Source organism: Hippocampus bargibanti, linkage group LG20, assembly GCF_051943395.1.
Source record: "Hippocampus bargibanti isolate YZ-2025 linkage group LG20, ASM5194339v1, whole genome shotgun sequence".
Lineage (NCBI taxonomy): Eukaryota > Metazoa > Chordata > Actinopteri > Syngnathiformes > Syngnathidae > Hippocampus > Hippocampus bargibanti.
Window position 1 is genome coordinate 5,530,272 of NC_142753.1, and position 19,440 is coordinate 5,549,711.

Genomic DNA, 19,440 nt, shown 5'->3' on the forward strand with positions numbered 1-19,440 from the left:
GTCTATTTAGTATTTTAGTTTCAGTATTTTGACAGCCAAAAGATTTTATTTTGGTGAACATCTCACCCCATCATAAACCATTAAACCCCTTGTCCGCATCAATCACGTCAAGATGGTCAACATGCGTGTCAGGAACGGAGACATTCATGATTTCATTTCAATCTTTTCACGGATACCGAGCATTATAAACTCACCATGACTAAAATGTTGTCCCTTCTTCAAGAGGGAGGAAAGTCTGAGGGTCATTGTTCAGAACAATCTTTTTGGGGTGTGAACAGGAATGTACGACTTTCTTAGGATTCTTGTGTTCCTGTGAATTAATGAACTCAACTCGTTTAGATTGTGCAGTTTTGCAACTTATATCAAAATTATTCTGCAGGGGATGTCAGACACTTAAATTCAGAGCCATGACATTGAGCAAAAAATAAATAAATACACGTATAATAATCTGCACTACTCAGATGTTTTATTTAACAAAACGTGAAGTCTAAGGACAGACAAAGTCACAGCAAAAGAAACAAGGGATATCTTTGGTTCTTTTGCTGTGTTCAATTAATCTGTTATGTGAGACAAAAAAAATACTGGTTTCCAGTGCTACAGAAATAAATGGCTTTTAAAATCATGACTAAATAAGAAATAACACAAAAGGAAAAAAATAATTCCAACTCCAACATTTGAAGATGAGGTAACAATCAAAGCCTGGCAGCTTTGACGGATGACGGATACTTGGATAGGATTGAAGAAGGAACCACCATTTTAAGCACTTTCCACTTCAGACCGGCCGCAGATTCAAAACCGAGGGAGCGTATTTGGTCCGCAACGAGCGCGGTACATTTCTTATGACCGCCTAATATTCAATGACGTCTTTATCGAGTTCCATCAAGTAGCGTTCACAATACGACACGTAACATGAATGGCTCTTTAAGCAATCAAGTGTTTGTTTGTCCAAGGGGAACATGAAAATCAATCGGTTCAATATGAAGATTGTTTAGGATCAATCGTTTTTGGAAAAATTCAATCCATTTTTAACGGTAGAAAATCTCCATGGGATTGAGCGAGAATAAACGAGGGGAGTCCATCAAACTAAGGCTGTTTTCTTAGGATGATTTTTTTTGTATCTCAGCATCAATCAAGAGAGAAATTTACCAAAAGGTAACAACCAAAATGAGGTACTTTGAAAACTGTGATTCAATGTGATGCTTTGGAAATGGCGGTGGATGTGACGCTGTCAAAACGCCCATCTGAGGTGAGAATTAGGGAAGGAAAAAAAGGGGGGGGAGTTTGATTTTCTGATATGGGCGGAGAATGGGGGGTGGAGTGATCATCATTTTTGCGTGGCGATAGGCTGAACCGCCTCCACTTGGGTGCCCGTGCTCAGTTCGGGGTGACGAGGCGGGTTTGGGGAACTGGATTCGGGGAAGGGGTGGCTGAAGCCGCTGGCGGCAGCGTCCGAGCCGCCTTCCGGCAGGGAGTCCGTGAGTGTCGGCGAAGGGCATTCGGAGTCGGAGGTGGGCGCCGCGGTGGTGCCGCTGAGCTTCTGGACTTTCTTGTTCAGCTCGTTACGTTCCACTTTGAGGGCACGGCGCAGCTTTTCCAGTCGTTGGACTTTACCTTGGAGGGCTTCAAAGTCACGGTCTTGCGCGGATTTCTGTGTGGAAAACGACCGCGAGGACTGACGTTCCGTTTCCCAGCAAAAAAACCATTTTATTTTATTTCTTTACCTCCTCAGCCATCTCCAGAAGAGCTTTGTTGCTGCTTTCCCACCTGGAGCGATACATGGCTGTCTCCTTCTCCAGCTTCTTGATCTTTTTAGTCATCTGCGCAAAACGGCGGCAAAGGTCAACACAGGGATGCAACTCAGAAATTGAATAAAAGGAGGCCAAGTTGGCCCCCTTGTGTCTGAAAAGGGGGCCAAATTTTAAAATGGATGGGGGCCAATTTAACTAGATTGCCGAAGTATACTAAACGGATTGAAATAAACTAAAATACATTCATTTGAGTATGATACAGTGATACTTCAGCTTACGAACGCTTTAGCTCACAAACATTTCGTCTTACGAACATTAAATTTGCGAGAATATAATGTTAGCAGACGAACTAGTTTTCGGCGGACGAATCAAACCACGCAGCGCCACGGTGGCTGGCGGACAAGTTTTCGTCACCACCTTTCTTTGAGTGCAGATGTGTTTTGTTATCGAGCGGAGTACTTTTGCTATTATGGGACTGAAAAAGACCCTACCACAGGCTAGTGTTAAGCCGAAGAGGACACAAACGAAAATGACGGTAGAGCAGAAGGACATCATCGAAAAACACGAACGAGGTGTGCGTTTGTGTGACTTAGCGTCCCAGTACCAGTATGCTAAGTTGACCATTGCTACGTGTGGCTAAGGGTGTTTCTGTGTTGTCTAAGCAACGTTCTCAGGCAATAGAAGAGATTGAAAAACTTCTGTTGATTTGGATTAACAAAAAGCAGCTAGCAGGGCACATTGTGAGTGAGGGTATTATCGTCAAGAAAGCACGGCAACTTCACTCGTCAAGAGGCAACTACATCAACGACCATCACAAAGGTAAATAAAACGACTTTATTATGCAGTACAGTTTATTTCTTTAATTACAATACGATAGCACATTTAATATACACAAAACAAAGTATATTTTGTGTAGTTTTAAGGCTTATTTAGTAGAAAATTATGTTTTATGGGGACCTGGAAACGGTTTATTCTCATTTTTAATGGTTTCCTATGGGAAATTAATGTTTGGAAGACACACTTTGCCTTACACACACTTTTTGGGAACCAAATAAGTTCATGAGCTGAGGTATCACTGTTTTCATGTTTTTCTGGACGTCACACTCCTCACCTTCTCCATCTCCTGCTTGAACGTTGCGAAGACCTCGTTGCTCTTGGACAAGGTGGTCTGGAACTCTTCGAATTTCTCGGTGTACAGAGACAGCTGAGAGGAAAAAAAACATGTCGGGTTGAATGGCACTGTGGGTAAAAAGAGCGGGGGAGGAGAGGATTTTATTTGGGGGAGGGGGGGGACCTGCTGTTTGAGGTGACCTTCCTGTTGCTTCATCAACTCGCACATGCGCTGAGACTCGAGCGCCTCTTGTAGCAGCTGATGACGACAAGAGAGTTGGAAACTGAAGCGGAAACAAGTAGAAGGCGGCGTTGACGTGCGCGTCGTGGCTTACAAAATGTTTCTCCGTTTCGTGGCGCTCCTCCGACTTGCGGAGCAGTTCCTGCGCCTGGTGAAGTTTGGTGTCCACCAGCTGCTGCTGCAGGTCCTTGTGCTTCACCACTTTGTCGATATGCTGATGGGGTACAGTTCTCATTTAGGAGTGTGAAAAAAAAAAGTGCGCTGGCGCTGAAAGCGGCGGTCCGGCACCTCTTGTCGTAGCTTGTACTGCTCGTGGAGCTTCTTGAGTTTCTCGGCAAGCTCGGTGTTCTCCTGGCACAGGCTGGCGTTCCTCTCGTTGTGTTGCTCCATCTGAACTTGGATGTCATAGAGCGTCACCTGGAAATGCGAAGTCACCTCCTTCCGTTTCTCCTCCTCCAGACGGGTCCTCTGGATGCCTTCCTCCTGCGGAGACAACAAAAAAAATAATCATAAAAGGAGGTCACGTAGCTTCTTGGTTACGCGCGTTGTGCACCTTGAGGGTACGGTTGTGCCTCTGCAGCTCCCGGCAGAGGCTCTCCAGCTTGCTGCGAGCCAGGATGGCCTTGCTGTGCTCGGTCTTCAGGTTGTCCTTCTCCTGGTCGATCTGAGTCTGCTTCTTCTGCAGCACTCGCATCTGCTTCTGTCTGTTTCGATGCTCCTCCAGCTGCGGAAGGCGTACACGAGCGGGCATTGGAGGAACTGAAATGTCAGCAAGGAAGGCGAGAGGGGAAACGCTCACCAGTTCGGCGTACTTCTTGCAGAGGCCCGTTAGCTTCTCTTCGGGTGTGCTCAAGGTGTTGAGAGTCTGCATGAGGAGGGTGATTTCCTTGCCTGTATGAAACACAACTACAACTTCCTTACTTTTATTTCAACGGGTTCAATCAGTACTTGTACAGTATCTCTACTACGACCAAAAACTCTTCCTCACCCAGTCCCTTCACTTTCTTCTTGTCCTGCATCTTCTTCTGCTCTTTGTCTCCACCGCCGGCACCCCCCTTGGCTTTACCTCCTCTGGCCCTCTTGCCTTTGTCATCGGTCAGCCCATTCATCTCGAGGCTATTCGACTGGCCGTTGGCGACGGCATCGTCCGAAAGACTCTCTCTGCAGTAGATGCTGAGGATGTCCTCCAGCTGGCGGCTCAGCTCGTTGGCCTTGTCGCACCGAGCCTGGGCTGCTGCCGCTGCTGAGGAGGTGGAAAATAAGTGATGTTGTTCCTGTAGGTTCTCTTACATACATTCACATTACCTTCACTGGCATCTTCTTGAAGGGGCGTTGCAGACTCTTTGGGGCGGCTGTGACTGCTGTCCTTTGAAGCCACGGGGGGTTCTGTCACGTCAGCTGTCGTTGATGGATCCTCGTTGTCCTGGGTGACTGACTCCTCTGTGTCTTGCTTCATCACAGAATTCTGTTTTTTTTTAAGATTGGATTGTTTGCATAGGCACGAAATGCGTCAAACTCTTGTAATGTGACAATCTGATCATTGTGAACTTTTGTATTAGGTTTAAAAAAAATCGAGACTCCCCCTTGGCACGATTCTCAATGAAAAATGTTCGTAAAGTTATGTTGCTGCATCCAACCGGTTCGTAGTCGTCTCGACGAACAGGAGAACAAACTCACCTCCCCAAAAAAATCCATTCGGCGTTTATATTTATGTCTATTTGCCTTGAACGTTTTCATTACTTTCTCGAATAATAGTGTCTGTATACCAAAACAGGCTGTCACTTTCGTTCCCGTTTCACTGAGGAAATAACTTTCCAATGAAATTCAAGCATACGTTACCACGTGGGTTTTAACTTACCTTCGCTTTTTCTTTTACCTCGCCACTCATTGTAAAAAAACAACTAAAGCAAACTACCACAAGGCAAGCAACACTGTGGGTAAATTAGCTCAAGATATCGTGCATGACTTCATTTACAAAGGACTTAAATAACAAAAAATTAACAGTAAAAAAGTACAAATATTAAAATGGAATTCCCTTATGTCGAGAAAAACCAAGTATTTCTCTAGACTCAATGAAATGCTAGCAGCCACACTTGATACCGTGAGCTAAAAGATGTACACTTCCGGTTAGAACTTCGTGTTCTTCTTCGTTTGTGCCATAGGTGGTTTCGCCGTCATACACAAACACGCGCATAGCCACATATCCACAAATCCCGCCTAAATCGCTTTGCCCTACGTAGACGTCGTTGCCATGATGGATGTGGTAAGGTACAGCGACTAGCGAAGTCCAAAGAGAGATCTCGCGGGAATACAGTAACATTGATGGTTGCCTTTGCAAGCACACAATAAGGTCCCAGAAGTGGTATTTAGAATAAGGTGTCTGTGGAGCTGCATGACAGTTTCCAAATATTATTTGGTATCATACCGTATCATGTCGCCCATACAAGCATACAAAAAAACAATGACACGATATTTATCTCCGCCACATAAATGTCCTAATTTCAGTTGAATAATCATAAAACACATTTTATAAAATAACCAAGTGATTTTACTGGAATGTTTCTTTCAGGCATATTTGGTGGATAGCTAAGAAGGGTCTTGATTCAAATGCGTCAGAAACTACACACGCGTCGGTGTTTTTTTTTTTTAACATATCGTAGCATAGCGGCTTTGTGGTTACACCTACAGTTTAGCGACTTACCAAAGTTGCACACTACTTTGGGTTGTTTGCTCCTACAAAGCTGCTTCGCACACTTTACTCTAGAGTTCCAACCTTCTCCAGAATGGGGAAGAGAAGTCGACAGAGGCAGAAAAACCAGCCTGCAGGCAGAGACCACAGGGACAGCGCTGTAAGAGTCACTCTTCTGCTCTAATTTAGGAAGAAAAAGTGTTAAGATTATCGTGTCATTGTTCCCACCTCCAGTCTACTGGACTAGCTGATGTGTTTTATACTGCAGCCCACCAATCACAATTGAAAGCAAAACCTGTTCTCAGTTAACTAATCCAGTTCAAAAGAAAGTTCGTTTATTTACTTGTTGATTACAGGCTAAATGTTATTCATTCAAATGTGTTCGATCCGTTTTGAAAAAACACATAAATAAAAGATGACAACTAACGTACATCTCAAAAACCCGATGACAACACTGTCTGCGTTGCAGGGTTGGGGTGCTGGTTATGCTGACATTGTGAAAGAAAATAAGCTGTTTGAGCACTACTACAAGGAACAAGGCTTGGTTCCCGAGGGAGAGTTTGAACAGTTTATGAATGCAATGAGGGAACCGCTTCCAGCCACCATACGTATCACTGGATATAAAAGGTAAAATGGATACACTATCGAGCACTCCCATAATTCATGTCGGATTGGAATGGAGCCTTGCAACTTTTTTCTCTACTCAACAAGGCTGTGGCCTGACTAAATGAAACTCATCCCCTCATTTCAACATAAAGTACTCGTAATTAAAGAAATGATTTCATGGAGGTTCACGTCCCTCCATCTCTTCCGGTTTCCAGCCACGCGAAGGAAATACTTCATTCCTTGAAGGAAAAGTACTTTAAGGACATTGAGGAATTAGAGATCGATGGTCAGAAGATCGAGGCGCCGCAACCTCTCAGATGGTAATCTTTATCCTGAGATAAGTACAAATACCGTTAAAAGAACCGCTGATTCCACCCACTTTTGCCAGGTATCCCGACGAGCAAGCCTGGCACACCAACATGAGTCGTAAGATTATTCGAAAGTCTCCACTGCTGGAGAAATTCCATCAGTTTCTTGTCAGTGAGACGGAGTCGGTGAGTCTGTGCAAGGAGAAAAGAAGCATTGAACAAAAAAAACGTGATCAAATATCAGATGATCGAGACTGTTGTTGTTTTGCGTTTACCTTTCCAAAGGGTAACATCAGCCGCCAGGAAGCCGTCAGTATGATCCCTCCACTTCTTCTGAAGATTGAGTCCCATCACAAGGTAACAACAGAGCCAAAGCTGTCACTCAGTTTATTATGGCCTATAGACGAGGTGCCTGTCACGTAAATTTGAATATCTTGGAAAACGACATTGATTTATTCCCACTGAAAACCAGAAAAATGTCTTCGGAGCACTAACACATAAAAATGTTTTGTGAAGATTTTGGACATGTGTGCAGCTCCCGGCTCAAAGACAGCCCAGCTGATTGAAATGCTTCATTCCGACATGGATGTGTCCTTTCCAGGTATGAAATACTCCGTAATCACAGAAGGCTTCTCGGAACCCAAAAAATGTAATTTTGGATATTGATTTTTTTTTTTTTTAATGCGTCATTTTTATTTTCCTGCCCTTTGGTGGCCTCGGCACACGGACCCGGAGTAACAGATTAATAACATTTACATTCATTTCAATGGGAAAAGGTGATTTGGGTTACAAACCGGAACAAAATATTAAACTGACAAGTCAAGGTATGGCCTTATGATCAATTCTCAGAGGGCTTTGTCATCGCCAACGACGTGGACAACAAACGATGCTACCTGCTGGTGCACCAGGCAAAGCGTCTCAACAGTCCCTGCATCATGGTGGTAAACCATGACGCCTCCTGCATCCCCACGCTGCAGATTCAAGATTGTGATGGAAAGAAGGATGTCCTCTTCTACGACCGCATTTTGTGCGACGTTCCATGCAGGTTAGAAAAAAAAAACTGCGACGACGGGCATGCACCCTTAGATCCATTTTACTTCATTCACTGCCAGACGTGTACAAAAATGTGTCCCCTCCAGTGCCAGGGTTTTTGTCATTGTCACTCAAATTCCAGGACCCACAGAATATTGAGTTTTAGGATTGCATAATAATACATTCAATGCAGCATCAGAAACCTTAGACTCTCTTCTTTCATCAGAAAAAAAGAGTTAATTACTAAATTATATGGGTCTGGAGTTATCTGAGCTTGAAAAGAGGTCGGCTGTACAAAATACAATACAATACATACATATTGGTTTATATGGCGCTTTAACAACAGCTGAAGATGGAACATAGCGCTAACATGGAAAAAAGGAAATGCTTTTTCAATTCTCAAATAAATTCGGGAATGGCAGTGAATGAGTTAATTCTGTGTGCGACCACCACTGCTGTCTTGTGTATGTTCATGCAGCGGGGATGGCACAATGAGGAAGAACATAGACGTTTGGAAGAAGTGGACCACCAGCAACAGTCTTCACCTTCATGGGTGAGCAGAGGTGACAATTGCGTGCTTAAAGGACAACTGACGCCTCCGGATAAGTTGTGTCCATAATTTGTAAAATCACTTCAAATGACTTCTACTGAGCGTATTTTACAACGATTCCACTGCATATAGCTGTATTTTCCGTTTTAAGACTCGCGCTGAATATTCAGGAAGTCTTGTTTTTGAGTTGATGACGATGCCTGATGTGACGTCACGTCTGGAATGCCCCTGACCGAGAAAGCGACGCACAATGCATTTTGGGTACTTTGTTTGGTCTGAAAACTTTGTCTTGATGGCGAAATTAGAAGGAAAATACATAAATAACGCAATGGTGAATCGTTGTGTGTTGCACCAAAACTACTATTTGATTCTAGTTGACACAAATTCCCAGCAGACAAATCAGCCCATTTCCAACGGAGCTTGGGCGCCATCTTGTCCATTTTTCTGGGAGCTACATTGGAGTCCAGACGCCTGAAAATGAGACGGAAGGACTTCTTTAATCGATTGCAAACATTTATGCTTTCATTTTCAGAACTATTTGAATCATATTCATAACTAGATGAGTAACAAGAAGCCATTGTTTTGATTCAACAGCAAGGCGAAGACGTCCTGGCGTGACGTCACGTACAAGGGGGCGGGACCTTCTGAAACTCGCAATTTCCAGGGTCATTTTGAAGTAGTTTTGGGACACTCACTCATTTTTATTGGTGTTTTGCATTTGACTAAAAATATCAGCCTGCGTGTTTTGTGTATTTTAGATGCTATAAAACGTTTTTGTGATGTCAGTTAGGAAACAAAAAAATGGTGTCGGTTGTCCTTTAAGCGGCCTTTTTAAGTTGTCGAGTGCTTACCTTTTTTTCTGAGCAGTAAATCAAATAGCTTTTAATGGCAGAATGACGTTTTTTTTTGGTTTGTTTTTTCCACGCACCAGCCTCCAGATCCGTATTGCTGTGCGCGGTGTAGAACAGCTGGCCGTCGGCGGCAGGATGGTCTACTCCACCTGTTCCCTCAACCCCATTGAGGACGAAGCTGTCATAGCGGCACTCCTGGAGAAAAGCGAAGGTATCTAACATTTGGTGGGGGCTTTGATTTTGGATGACATCTGTTCTTTGGGATGCAGGATTTAAAAAAAAAATATTTGCAGGGGCTTTTGATTGCACTCAGTAGTAGGCCACACCCCTTTTCAACACCGGAAGACTTAACTCATTCACTGCCAGACGATGTGAAAAAATGTGTCCACTGCAGTGCCAGGGTGTTTTTGGCATTTTCACTCAAATTGCAGGGCCCACAGACTATTGAGTTTTAGGACGACATAAACATTTAATACAGCATTCGAAACATTAGAATGTCTTCTTTCATCAGGAAAAAAAGAGTTATGTACTGTATATGAAGCCTTACTTGTGCCATTGATGTTACAAGGAGCACTGGAGCTGGTTGATTGCACTCTTGACCTGCCCGGTTTGAAGTGGATGCCCGGGGTGAATTCCTGGAAGGTACCACAAAAAGAAAACGCCAAAGAGGCCATTTTAAAGGCTTTGACTTCAAACCATGCTGAGAATATATATCTATTCTTTTCTCCAGCTAATGACGAAAGAGGGAAAGTGGTACGCTGACTGGTCGGAGGTGCCCACCAGTCGCCACACTCAAATCCGACCTACCATGTTCGCGCCGACACATCCAGAAAAGCTGGCTGGCATGCATCTGGAAAGATGGTAAGAGGGTATGCTTGCGTCACCCATCTTGTGCTGATTACGTCACAGTTGGAGGAAAGTCAAAAGATGTGGCCTGCAGATGGCAGTGTTGCCTCACGATTCAGTCTTTTTTTGTGTGTTACATCAACAAGATCTCATGGCTCATAAAGGAACAGAAAGTCCCCCCCCCCCCAAAAAAAAAAAAAAAAAAAAAACGCATTGACCTCCCCAGTGAAAATGCCTAGCGACAATTTAATGTTTGAATAACAAATGGTGGATAGACAGGTTGCATTTTACCTTCTGGCATCTCATGAAATAGCATTTAACATTCACTGCCATTCCCGAATTTATTTGGGAATTGAAAATATGACATAGAGCGCCAATCCCGAATTTGCCATGGCCTTTGGCAATGTTTTTTCCCTTCCACAAGGGGGCAGAATTCCCCTTTTTTCCCATGTTCGAGCTTTGTTCCATCTTCGGCTGCTGTTAAAGCGCTATATAAAACAATATGTATGTATTGCATTGTATTTTGGACAGCCGCCCTCATTTCTAGCTCGTATAACTCCAGGCCCATATAATTTAGGAATTAACTCTTTTTTTTCTGATGAAAGAAGAAAGTCTAAGGTGTCTTATGCTGCATTGAATGTTGATGTAGTCCAAAAACTCAATATTCTGTGGATCCTGGAATTCGAGTGACAATGACAAAAACCCTGGCACTGAAATGGACACATTTTTTCACACGTCTGGCTGTGAATGAGTTAATTTTCCTAGCTGTGAATGAATGCACATCAGGTATGGATGGATGAAGTTGGGGTGGGAAAAAGTCTTTTTTGTTAATGAAGTGAAATTGCAAAGCCAGATTTTTTCTAAAATGGTCTCATCTCATCAGTATGAGGATTCTGCCACATCACCAGAACACGGGAGGTTTCTTCGTTGCTGTGCTTCTAAAGAAATCCCCCATGCCCTGGAACAAAAGATATCCCAAGGTACGTTTTCATTCACAATCACGGATGATTTGACCGTCACTCTCAGCAGGAAAAAGTGGGGCAAAATGGCACTCTGCCGCTCCCCCCGTGCACTTCTCCTTATCACAGCTGGTAACAAATTCCACTTACTTGTCCCGCTCGCCTCCAGCTGAGGAAAGAGGCCTCGTCTAGCGCGCAAGCCCAAACGCAAAGCTCTCCGGTGTCGACTCCTCACCTCCCCGAGGGTGAGGAGATGCAGGAAGGAGGCTGCGGCGGTGGCGGCGAGGAAGAGAAGGAGAAGGAGGCCCTGGGGGGTACACCCAAAGGAGCTTCTTCCGGCACTAAACAAGATGGCGTGTGTGGGTGAGTCACTTTGACGAAACTGCAAACAGGTAAACAAATGCGATTTGATTCCACTTATTTTTTTTTTCCTTGTGTCTTAGACCGCCTCCCTCTAAAAAGTTGAAGCTATTTGGATACAAAGAAGATCCCTTTGTTTTCCTCAGTGAAGATGACCCCGTCTTCTCCACCATCCAGTGAGTCTTCAAAAAACTGTTTCAAAAGTGACATACGACAATGATATGTGTCCGAAAAAAAAAAACAACCGTCTGTCATTGAATGTCACCTAGATCCTTCTACGACTTATCTCCAAACTTCCCCAAGATGAACGTGCTGACCCGAACCCACGACGGCAAGAAGCGACATTTGTACATGGTCTCCAAAGAGTTGCGCAACGTGATGCTCAACAACAGCGAGCGCATGAAGGTAAGCGCCAAAAGCCGATGCGGCACCATTTCTTTTTTAAATTATTTTTGCATGTAACATTTTTATCCAAGCCAAATACGATTGAATCACCGATTCGGATTCAGGAAGCTTATCTTCTCTACTTTTCCATTCTAGGTTATCAATACAGGGGTGAAAGTGTTATCTCGTAACAGCGACGGAGAAGAATTTGGTTGTCCCTTTCGATTGGCTCAACAGGTGATTCAGGAAATCAATCTGGAATTTTCTTCGATGCTTTCAAAATAGATTCAGAATTTAATTCAGTCTCATTTCGGCTTTTCTGAGCATGTCCCACTCCCCCCCCCCTCCTTTGCCACCCCCTATTAGGGTATCTACACTCTGCAGCCGTACATTCGCTCGAGAATCATCACGGTGAGTGTGGAGGACGTTAAAGTGCTTCTGACTGAGGACAACCCCTTTCTCAGCAAATTGGAACAGGACGCCCACGCCCAAGCTAAAAAAATAGGTGGGCTGCAAAAAGAACCCTGCGGAACACCTTTGAGCGTTGTTTCTGAAATCCGATGTTTGACCGTTCTCTTTTTTTGTAGTGATGGGCAGCATTGTGTTGAAGTACATCCCCAACCCCGAGTGAGCCTCGTTTCATTGTCAAAGCAAAGGTGACGTTTGATCAGAGTTCTGATTTTTGTACCTACCCGTTTGCCAGGAAACCTGCGGAGCCTCGCTGTTCCATTCAACTGTGCGGTTGGAGGGGAAAGACGTCCATCCGTGCCTTCGTCCCCCGCAACGAGAGGTACCACTACCTACGAATGCTCGGAGTGGAGGTCTTCCGGGACAAGCAGGGTGTGGGTCGGAAGCCAACAGATGAGGTCAAAGGACCGGAGGAGGAGGGGGTGGAAGAAGCGATGGCGGAAGTCGGGGAGGATGGGAAGGACCTGGATTTGGAGAACGGGAGCGAGAATGGATCACCGGAAGTCAAAGTGGACGGCGACAGTAAAGGGACGAGCGTCTGAGAGTGGACGCAGGGGACCGAGTTGAAGCTCCAAAGGCTGTAGGCCATTTTGAAGATTACACAGGGGGGTTATTATTCATCGGCACAATGTCGTTATAGAAGGAACCCCTGTCAGAGGAAGAGAGCTTGGCTGCAATGTTTTGGAAGATAACTCTTTATTTTTTAGGGGGGGTGCTAAAAATGCTATTCCGCCTGCCCCAAGGGACTCAGCCTCCTCCCTCTTTTCTGTTTTTATTTTTTTTTTAATGCAGTCATCTTATTTTGTACACCTGAATGCACAGAAGCTAAATAAAAGTGTGAAAGATGTCAAATCATTGCAAGATAATCGTCCACCCGTTAATTCCACACTGACATTTTGTTCGAGGGGAACTCTGGGTAAAAGCTTCTTTTTCAATATTTCGCCCCCACTTGTCCAAAACACCCCATTTTGATTCTACTTTTTGATTGCGTTTGTTAAAAATGAATGAAGCGGCAAAATACACCTGTTTTTGATCTATCTTGGGGGCAGCGGCCATTTTGCTTCTCGCGGTTGAACCGAAAAGGGCGTCACGGTGACTCAGGGCTCAAGTCGCGCTTCATCATGATTTAATTGTTATCTCAGTTTGCTTACGTGACATTTGCAAGCATAATAGATAATGCTAATTGGATGGTTGTATAATTGCCGTTTTAAACGTGGCATATATTTAACAACGGCTCAGCATTTTGTCGGTGGGGGTAGCCTAACGGATGGATGAGAGGTGTTGATTGCCCGGCGTTGCTACCATGACAACGGCTGTTATGACAACAAGGACTCTCACCTCTCTGCTGCAGAAGGCAGGAAACCGGGGCTCGTACGCACCTCGCGGCATCATGAGGGTGGGAGTGGCAATAAATCTGCAGTTTTTTCCTCCTAAAACATAACAAACAAGAAAAGTCAGGGAAGACGAATGAGGAGCCGAAAACATTTTCAGAAGCGCTTATGCAAAATGATCAAGGCCTTGCAGGGAAATGGAAAGATGATTCGATGCAGGAGAATGTGCCAGAGAGTGTCAAAATGTAACATTCCCGTCACAGCTATGCTAATTTTATAAGGCGGCGGTCCCACGTGCTAGCATAAAACAAGCAAATTTGGATGTAAACATACCCAAACAGGTTTTACTTTATGGCAGTGTTTGAAACTCATGACAAAAAGTTAGCGGACACCAGGGCAGACAACTCTGAAAAGTTGCCTGGCCGGCCATAAAGTTGCCTGCCCCATTTTTCACAATTTGAAACACAATAAGATGACCAATCGCAAAAAAAAACCCATTGATGCTCAGTATAAGGGTTTTTTTTTTAATTAAGTAAGTACCTATTGGCTTGTAGCGGTTTGCTTGAGCTTTTGCTTTATTGAATAAAACAAACGTTTGATTAAAAAAAGAGACGTTTTGAAAGCTGTACGCCCGACGTAAAAGTTGTACGTCCCAGGCCTCCGGGCAGATGTTATTTCAAACACTGTTTATGGGGAGGATGTGTATTTTGTCCCTCCACCCTCACTTTATTTAGTTATTTGTGTAATATCTGTCTGTCTATCTGCCTGTCTTTTCATCAATTTACCCATTTATTTATTTGCTATCTATTAGCTATCTGGCTGGCTCGCTAGCTATCTATCTATTAGCTATATAGTTTGCTATCTAACTAGCTAGCTAGCTATCAGCTACATAGCTCGCTAGCTAACTAGCCAGCTATCTATTAGCTACATAGCTCGCTAGCTAACTAGCTAGCTATCTATTATTTATCTGTCTATTTATCTATTTATTATTTGTTATTTTTTGATTAGTTTCTTTCTTTCTTTCTTTGTCTCCTCTTCCTCTTGCAGCGATGCCCGAGTGATGTGAGACGCTTGCACACTGGGTGTCCACTTGCTGCCTTTGCTAAGCCTCGTCCACATTGCATATATAGTTTGGGATTATATAATTGAGCGGTTATGCAACGCAACAAGGACTGAGCGAGACGGATTCGCCCAGAGGAGAAAACGCTTGTGTTTGGATTAAACCAATCACACACAAAAATACACACAAACACTGCAAGGCCTTTTAAAATCTGTTGCTAAATCTCTGGCTACGCCTGCTAGCTTTATCTGATAATTGTGCAAAGCCTATTGTCATCCTTTGCAAAATTAGACAATGGCAAAGACTCAGCCTGTCCGTATAAACCCCACCCCCCCAGCCCCTATCTCTGTGCACTTTACCCAGTGACGCTGCAGTTTTGCCACCATTTAATCTCTGACTTCAGTTGTCTTCCCAAACGACATCTCCGGCCTGCGAGAGCTGCTGGAGTGCGTTTACACAATGAAAGAGATCAACAAATAGCCACGCGGGTTCCGTTTGGCCTCGAGAGGCACACATTAGTGCTCTTTAAATTCCCTTCAGCTGCTGAGAAGCACCGGCAGCAACTAAACACACTTATGGAACAATATTCAGCTTCCTCGTGGTATCAGAACGTCAACGTTTCTCCGCCACATGTCACACCAGGACAACAGGAAATGACAAAGTCAGTCATAGCACACACGCGGGAATGATTGTCGACCACAGCTCACACGCAGACACTCACACATTTGCTCGTTGTCAAAGCCACACAGCATTATATCGCCTTTATATTGAAAGTTCGAATGTTATTTTTTTTTTGGTGGGGTGGGGAAGGTTGGACAATCATGTCTGATATCAATTCGGCGGTTGCCATCAAGGAGGCTGATGGGTATTTTGTATACCAGCAGAGGTGAGGGACGCGAAGAGAGTGATTGAATGGATGAGCAGTGAGAATTGGAGTTGGCAAGGCTAAGGCGGGTGGTTTGGTGGGCGTTGATGGCGGGTGGGGGTAGTAAGCGGCGGACACAAGGCTTTATTTAGTGCATGCCTGCAGGTGTTGCCTAGTAACAGACAGAGCGAGAGAAGAGACGCTGAAGAACATCCCTCGCTTTATCGTGTTTTGCCTCTCTCTTCACTTCACGGCCTTATTCCCTCCACCGTCCCCTTCAACGCCCCGCTTTTAAAAAATGCTAACTCACGCACATCCACCAACAAAGACACTCTGCATTCCTGACTCTCATTCTCACACTTGGCCCAACCGTCGCTCCTCATTAGCAGTCAGTACGGCCGCCAGTCAGGAAGAAGATAAGGAAAGGAGGACGAAGAGAGGAGGAGCCCGGAGTGCAGGGAAAGTCGACATCCGCCGGCCGTGTGGTTGCCATAGCATTTGTTGCTTTGTTACACTTTCTCCCAATTCAATCTTTAAGGGACGTTATATGTACCTGCTCGTGTGTGTGTGTGTGTGATGGCTCTTACCAGAGTGGCTCCAGTAAATCAGCTTAATGTGCTGCTGTATCTCACACACTACGGCGGTGGTTCCATTCCGCGCAATTGATCAAGGTGAGATGGAGGGTACTCTGACGAGTGGCAGTTATTGGTCCTCAAGGCGGATCCGCTAGCAAACCTGGAACAAAACGTACCAAGAAAAATAAATAAAAAAATAAATAAATAAATAAATAAATAAAAACAAATAAATACATAAAAACAAATACATATAAATACGAATAAAAACTAAATAGACTAAATAACAAAAATAATACATAAATAAAAGTGAAGATAAATAAAATAAATAAAATACAAACAATCAATAAATAACACATAGCATTAAATAAATAAACAAATATAAAAATAAATAAACAATAAATAAAAAGAAACAATTAATAAAGAAAAAATAAACAAATAAATACAATAAATAAATAACTTTAATACTAAATAAATAAATAATGAGTATAAATACAACAAAAAATAAAATAAATAAAACAAAACACAAATAAGAAACAATCAAATAATAAAAAAAAAATACATAAATAACAAATAAATAAATATAAACATGAATAAAAAATAAACAATAAACTAAAAAATAAAAAATAGTGAAAAAGTGAATATAAAGTACAAATAATATAAATAAAATACAAACAATAAATAAATAACACATAACATTACATATAATAAACAATCAATAAAAACAAACAATAACAAATAAACAAAGAAATATAATAAATAAATTTAATACTAAATCAATAATAATAGTGAGTACCAATACAATAAAAAAATAAAATGAATAAAATAAAACACAAATAATAAACAAAAAATAAACAATATAAGAAACCTTAAATTTATAAATAAGTAAATAAATAAAAAATTGTGACTTCACCCTATCGCAATATTCAGCTTCAATGTGAGTCGAATCTGCCAATTGCAGGCAGCGCTGCTACAGTGTACGCCGCTCATAGTCGCGCATGCTAATCTTGGCCGTGCTTTGCATTGAAATCACCCCGCTCACACGTTCCCTTGTCCGGTCCAGAATGGAATTCCGCAAATTTTACCTTCTTCTGATATTCAAATACCACAACCAAAGACGCTTGTATTGAACATTTTTAAAGTGGTAAAATAAATGGATTGAAAGAGTCAACACATATTAGCATCACGTTAATCCTTCGCTAGACTGCAGCACACATTTATGTCAGTTGTCATTCTGCGCATCGGTGAAGAACGAGGCTGCCACTCGTGAAAGCACGGCGGCTTGCTAAAAATACATTTTCCCACATGCACCGGGCCACATAAAATATTTATAGCGCGCTTTCGTCTGCTAAGAATGGCCCCGATGCTGAAGCGGAAAGTAGGCGAGGGCGGAGCGACTGCCAAAGCCGCCATCCCGGGGCCTGGAGCTTACGTAAGAGCTGCTGCTTGCCACGCACGTGCTTGGGCGCCCAAATGAATGACGGGAGGGGTCTCTGTGTGGTCCGATCGGATCTCGGAAAGACAACAACCTGAGGAATTTAACAGAGAAATGTTCACACGGGATTTACAGTCATGATGGATGTTTGAAAAATGTCAACGTTAGCTTACCTGGAGGGGAAGTCAATGACCAATCGCAGAATTGCTGTAAAAATGTGAAATGAACTTATTGTGTCCCATTTTTTGTCCTCACGGCTCTAAATTCAAACTGAAGTAACCTTTATGGACTGGATTTTTTTTTCTACCCCCAAAAGTCTGTTGACGGCATGACATGATTGGCTAATGAGAATATTGTGCAACTTCTACACGGCGAGTTTGCCCTCCATCGATATTTCGCTCACTGAGACAGATCCATAATATGGATTCCATATTCTGCCCAGGTTTTGCCGCACTAATGAGCAATGGGGAGCGTCAGCTACACCAAAACAAGGGCGCTCGGAGGGGATTCATTAATTAGGGTTCGTTTGCAATGATGATGGGATGTTAAGGTGCGTGTGTGTACTGGTTCTTGTGCAATTTGTGCACTACAGCAGAATTGTCGTAAGCTACTGAGCATGTGCTGATGTGCACAGAATCGGAGTTGTGGGCGATTTTGTAAACCTTTGCAAACTGGGGGCAAAACAATAACTAAATGAAACTATATTCCAATCCGAAACTTCAAAATGTTTTGGTTTGAGATTGTTCGCTACTATCGGGTAAATCTGAAGCTTCAAAGACACACGAAGACGAATCTAACTGACATGATCTGTCATATTGGTTCACCCAGTGGTGGGCCGTCAGGGTTTGCAAGGCCTTCTTTGCCGGCGTAAAAATATCTGAATCACAGACTAATGTGAATTATATTTTGTCCATGAATTCTTATGAAATAATTCAAAAAAATATGTCTAATAATGACATAATTTCTTCAAGTTATTTCCTGGCCAACAGAGCCCTCTAGTGGACGTAAATCACACACTTGCAGCTGTAGCACCACTGAAGGCCTAGGAGTGACATGCACGGTTCGCCACTGGGTTCATTCACCCAATACTGAAAAGTCAACGCATCAGTACTGTTATTGCACAGGTGTGCCTTTTGGCTGCCAACGACAAAAGGCCACTGTGAAATGTGCAGTTTTACTGGGCGAACGCGGGGATATGGGAAGGGGGGGGGCTTGCTCCAGCCAGAAATAGGATTTGACATATTATGGCGGAAAGTACCAGTTTCATGCAAATGAAAAACAAAAATCCAAGACGATCCAACCACTTTGAATATGCCGTGTATTTTATTGCACATTCTGGTTTGGTCTCGCAAACAGAGCCTCTTCCCACTTTTTTTTGACCAAACAATCATGTCCGGCGGGGTGGGGGATCTCGGGTCTGATGTGCACATGCCCGTAATTGTACATGTGATGTGAAGCACACCTGTGATTTGGGTGGGGGCAGGGGTCGGGGGGGTATTTTATCCACATTTTAAGAGCATAAAGCCAAATCACAACGGGGCGGATGAGACTATGGTGTGATTTGATGGGATCCTGTCATAAATCTGTTTGAAGCCGGCGAAGGATTTTCGTCCTTGGGAAAAGTCCCTTTTTAAGGTGTTGAGGCTTTGAGTCATCCTGATGAACACAAATCCCCTACGTGGCTTGATTTTTTTTAATCTCCCCCCTACACCCTCTTCCCTTCATTTTCTTGTGGCATCATTACCTGCATCATGCTTGAAAATTGTCATTTTTGGCAAATCCCAAATAAATTAAAAGACATTCATCGAAGACAATATGACATTTGACGCACGCGCGCACACAGTACAGAAACTCCTTTTCACCCTTCAAAAAAAAAATCATTTAGCTTTTTTAATCTCCAGTTTTTCTTGACTTTTCTAGAAAAAGAAAAAAAAATACAGTAAGTAGCTACCAATCACAATAGACATGCAAATATAATACAACAGAACTAGCTCAGTTCATTTCTTCTCATCTACTAGTCTAAAT

At 43.2% G+C, this 19,440-nt stretch overlaps 2 protein-coding genes and 1 long non-coding RNA gene across 7 annotated transcripts; 1 reads left to right on the forward strand and 2 right to left on the reverse strand.

The window, feature by feature from the left end:
- Window positions 1-273: 273 nt before the first annotated feature.
- On the reverse strand, window positions 274-5,919 carry txlna (taxilin alpha). 5 transcript variants are annotated; one of them, XM_089023011.1, is made up of 11 exons: window positions 4,958-5,361; window positions 4,405-4,564; window positions 4,088-4,339; window positions 3,899-4,005; window positions 3,653-3,823; window positions 3,388-3,582; window positions 3,194-3,313; window positions 3,043-3,117; window positions 2,860-2,952; window positions 1,722-1,817; window positions 274-1,648 (listed from the first exon to the last, which is right to left on the reverse strand). In XM_089023011.1, exons 1-11 carry the CDS (start codon window positions 4,985-4,987, stop codon window positions 1,325-1,327), a joined length of 1,623 nt encoding a protein of 540 aa, XP_088879137.1. In that variant the 5' UTR covers window positions 4,988-5,361; the 3' UTR covers window positions 274-1,324. The 5 variants fall into 5 exon arrangements, with proteins under 5 accessions (XP_088879137.1, XP_088879140.1, XP_088879139.1 ...); XM_089023014.1 differs by lacking the exon at window positions 4,958-5,361 and adding an exon at window positions 5,801-5,919 and having other exon boundaries at window positions 276-1,648; window positions 4,088-4,342; XM_089023013.1 differs by having other exon boundaries at window positions 277-1,648; window positions 3,899-3,990; window positions 4,958-5,358.
- On the forward strand, window positions 5,815-13,034 carry nsun2 (NOP2/Sun RNA methyltransferase 2). The gene is made up of 19 exons (XM_089023008.1): window positions 5,815-5,948; window positions 6,258-6,415; window positions 6,610-6,714; window positions 6,783-6,888; window positions 6,988-7,059; window positions 7,219-7,303; window positions 7,552-7,747; window positions 8,213-8,287; window positions 9,216-9,346; window positions 9,704-9,777; window positions 9,866-9,996; window positions 10,865-10,961; window positions 11,110-11,303; window positions 11,384-11,476; window positions 11,570-11,705; window positions 11,841-11,921; window positions 12,051-12,189; window positions 12,272-12,311; window positions 12,388-13,034. Exons 1-19 carry the CDS (start codon window positions 5,883-5,885, stop codon window positions 12,692-12,694), a joined length of 2,286 nt encoding a protein of 761 aa, XP_088879134.1. The 5' UTR covers window positions 5,815-5,882; the 3' UTR covers window positions 12,695-13,034.
- On the reverse strand, window positions 11,194-18,378 carry LOC148882805 (uncharacterized). Its single transcript, XR_016118584.1, has 5 exons — window positions 17,413-18,378; window positions 15,996-16,143; window positions 13,491-13,582; window positions 12,377-12,616; window positions 11,194-11,322 (listed from the first exon to the last, which is right to left on the reverse strand). It is a non-coding gene; the product is annotated as an uncharacterized LOC148882805 (long non-coding RNA).
- Between the last annotated feature and the right edge of the window lie 1,062 nt (window positions 18,379-19,440).